This window comes from Austrofundulus limnaeus, unplaced genomic scaffold (assembly GCF_001266775.1).
Source record: "Austrofundulus limnaeus strain Quisiro unplaced genomic scaffold, Austrofundulus_limnaeus-1.0 Scaffold16, whole genome shotgun sequence".
Taxonomy (NCBI): Eukaryota; Metazoa; Chordata; class Actinopteri; order Cyprinodontiformes; family Rivulidae; genus Austrofundulus; species Austrofundulus limnaeus.
Window position 1 is genome coordinate 3377106 of NW_013952418.1, and position 2909 is coordinate 3380014.

Below are 2909 nucleotides of genomic sequence, written 5' to 3' on the forward strand. Positions count from 1 at the left end.
GTTGTTCAAGTATTGCCTCTAATTTTGTTAATTCCTTTTTAAATTATATTTGGCTAATTTCGATGTATTTTTTGCTTCAGTTTAGCATTGCTATGGTTGCGAGGTGACAGGACATGCCCTGGGGTAAGGGCAGGATTAAAGCTGAAGGCTAGACCSTCCAAATTCAGTCTCTCTTCTGGTCTACGCGGTCAACAAAGGGTTTTGGACAGTCAGCTCTACAGTAGGGTTTAGGAATATCAGCAAAACTATTAATCAAGATTAATTGTGGGATTTAACCGGTAGTGAATAATTTGACCACTAATGGATGACATCTGCACTTGCAGGCTTGGATCAGTTACCCCGTATTCTAAAACTATACTTAGACTTCATCAAACTAACTTCCCCTTGTTATCACTTCCCAGCACTGACTTTGCTTCTCGTAAGGATCAGATTGAATGAAAGCCTCATGGTGTCTCGACTGGCTAGATCAGCTTCAATRATTTCCTGGAGGAGAGTTTGCTGTTAGTTAGCATTAGCTTCTCCGTTCTGCCATTTAGCTTACATGTGCACATGATGGTGAAAGTGCGAAACCCTAACCATCGTTCCATGACGCTAATTGCAGTAATTGCAAAGTGATGAATATTGACAGGTTTTTTTTTTTTCAGATTTTGCTCAACTATTCTACAMATATTTGGCAGAGTTTTGGTGTAGGAGTCCTTTAGTTGTTCACAACACACCTGCTGAGGGTCATTACATCTGGAGAGCTCAGAATATTGCACAAGATTTAGCGTAAATGTCCTTTTGCAGAGTTTGACCAAAATGCTGATGAATCCYTTTCTTCTCATCATGAAGCTCTGGTATAAAATGTGGTGGGCGATGTTGTAGTGGTCACCAAGTGGGATAAATCCCTACAACGTGCGTTCCTTCAAGGAATACAAGTGCAGCCAGAGTTGAAGCGATTCTTGTGAAAATCAGAGTTATGGCATTCATCTGTAGAGAAATGCTCAATGCAAGGAATCGTGTGTGTGTGTGTGTGTGTGTGTGTGTGTGTGTGTGTGTGTGTGCGCGCGCATATGTTTATGTTACCTGGTCAAGACTATTTTTGGCCAGCCTTATGAGGACCTGCTGTTCATTTTTATATGGACAAAAGCTCAGCCTCCATCAGGGAAAATARTGTTTGTGGGTTAGGACTAAGTAAGAGGGTTAGGTAATATACTTTACTGGTAAATGAATAGAAGTCAATGCAAAGTCCCCATGAGGATAGAAGGACAAGTGTGTGTGTGTGTGTGTGTGTGTGAGTGTGTTGTTGAAAAGACAAACTGCTGCAGTCTGGTTCACAGACTGGTCCACAGTAGCACATTGTGTTTGGGCGGGTTAACCTTGCACTACATTGTTTGACTGGTTCCACTGAGAAGCCTCCATGTTTGCCCAGTTCAACTAAAACTGAACTGTGATTGTGGATTCCTGGGGGGACTAATTAGTGAAAAGAACGGCCTTTTGGGGCCCTCAGTTACTCATAGAGGCAGACTTTAATAGTCCCATTTTTATGTCCTCATTACAAAGCCCTCTTGCCCTGAGCTTGCTCTCAATGAAATAAAATCATGGCGTTTCTTTTTTGGCAAAAAAAAGGCCTATTTTGAATGTTTGTGGTAATGATTGTCGACATAAAAGTCTCGTTCTTTTTGCCTTGCAAATAGTGTTGTGGTTCTGTACTGAAATGGAAGATTTTTCTTTTTTTTTTCAGCTTTTCAGGAGAAACTCTTTCAAAGGTTATGAATAATTATTTTTACAAGTAATAATTTCATACAAAAATGTAGTCATTGCGGACTTGATTATTCTCATTTACCTCAGCCTTGGATATGTTTGCATCCTATTAACAGTAAATATGACTCTTTCAGATCCACACTGTAGCCTGATGCTACTTGTATAAACTGTAAAACCACGGCTGATTCAGGTCATTAGGTGTTATTAATAAATATCACCWGCACACAAGAAGCAAAAATAATGCTTTTGTCTTTTACCGAAATTTCTCATAACCTGCTGGACAGATTTTATTGAAACACAGCCAAATATTACTAATTCAATTTGTCAGTTTTGTTGGTATTACATGCTTTGTGTTTAAGTTGAATGTTTTATTGAAATGATTAAATACTACCTCTTTTTTTGTCCATCTTTACAATTTTATAAAGACAGAGRGAGGTGTTCAGTTCATGTTGTCACTTCTGTTTAGTTTTGATTTTTTGAAGAAATGTTATGAAAATCTTTAGTTTTTCAAAATGCAGTATACAAAGTAATTAGACAGTTTGCATGTCAGTGGATTAAATTAATGTTRTTTTATTTTGTCTTATTAGGAAGTGACAGGAAAATCCTTTGGTTGCAGTGATTTCCGTGCAGCGTTGGAGAACGGAGTCCTGCTTTGCGAGTGAGTACTGCCATTCGTATGTGAAGTCCACACGTTCAGGATAAACATGTAGACCCCTTTGATTAGTAACTGCCTTTGACTAGCAGATATGAACCCATTTTTTTAAAGGTGAGGCATTATCAACTTTTTGAGCTTTATATCATGTTATAATGTCATTCCCTCAACAAAAASACACCCAGAGTGTTGCTTTGACTCATGCATGTTTGAGAAATCCTTGAATCTCCTGTGTTAGCCATGTGGAGCTGCCTAAATGCTTACTGGTACAAAGCTCCACCTATTTACACAAAGCTCCTCCCTGGAGCTCAGTTTGAAGCCAAGCTCCCACCCCTCCCCCGAAGCATTGTTTGACAACCTGCTGTAGTGGGATTGTCAGTAATGGTAGTAGGTTCTTAAAGAGATGAAGGCCAATTCCAAGATATATGGACCAGGGCTGTGTATTGGCAAGAATTTGGCAATACGATACATATCATGACAGAGGGGTCACGATACGATATATCCTGATATATTG

The 2909-nt window shown here is 39.2% G+C and overlaps 1 protein-coding gene across 1 annotated transcript in view; it reads left to right on the plus strand.

Moving 5' to 3' along the window:
• Positions 1-2330: 2330 nt before the first annotated feature.
• Positions 2331-2909, plus strand: part of lmo7b (LIM domain 7b) — a gene marked incomplete at its 5' end in the record, with an annotated part of 36699 nt that continues 36120 nt past the window's right edge. Inside the window, 1 exon segment of the mRNA XM_014003050.1 lies at positions 2331-2401. Coding sequence (XP_013858504.1) covers positions 2331-2401 — 71 coding nt within the window.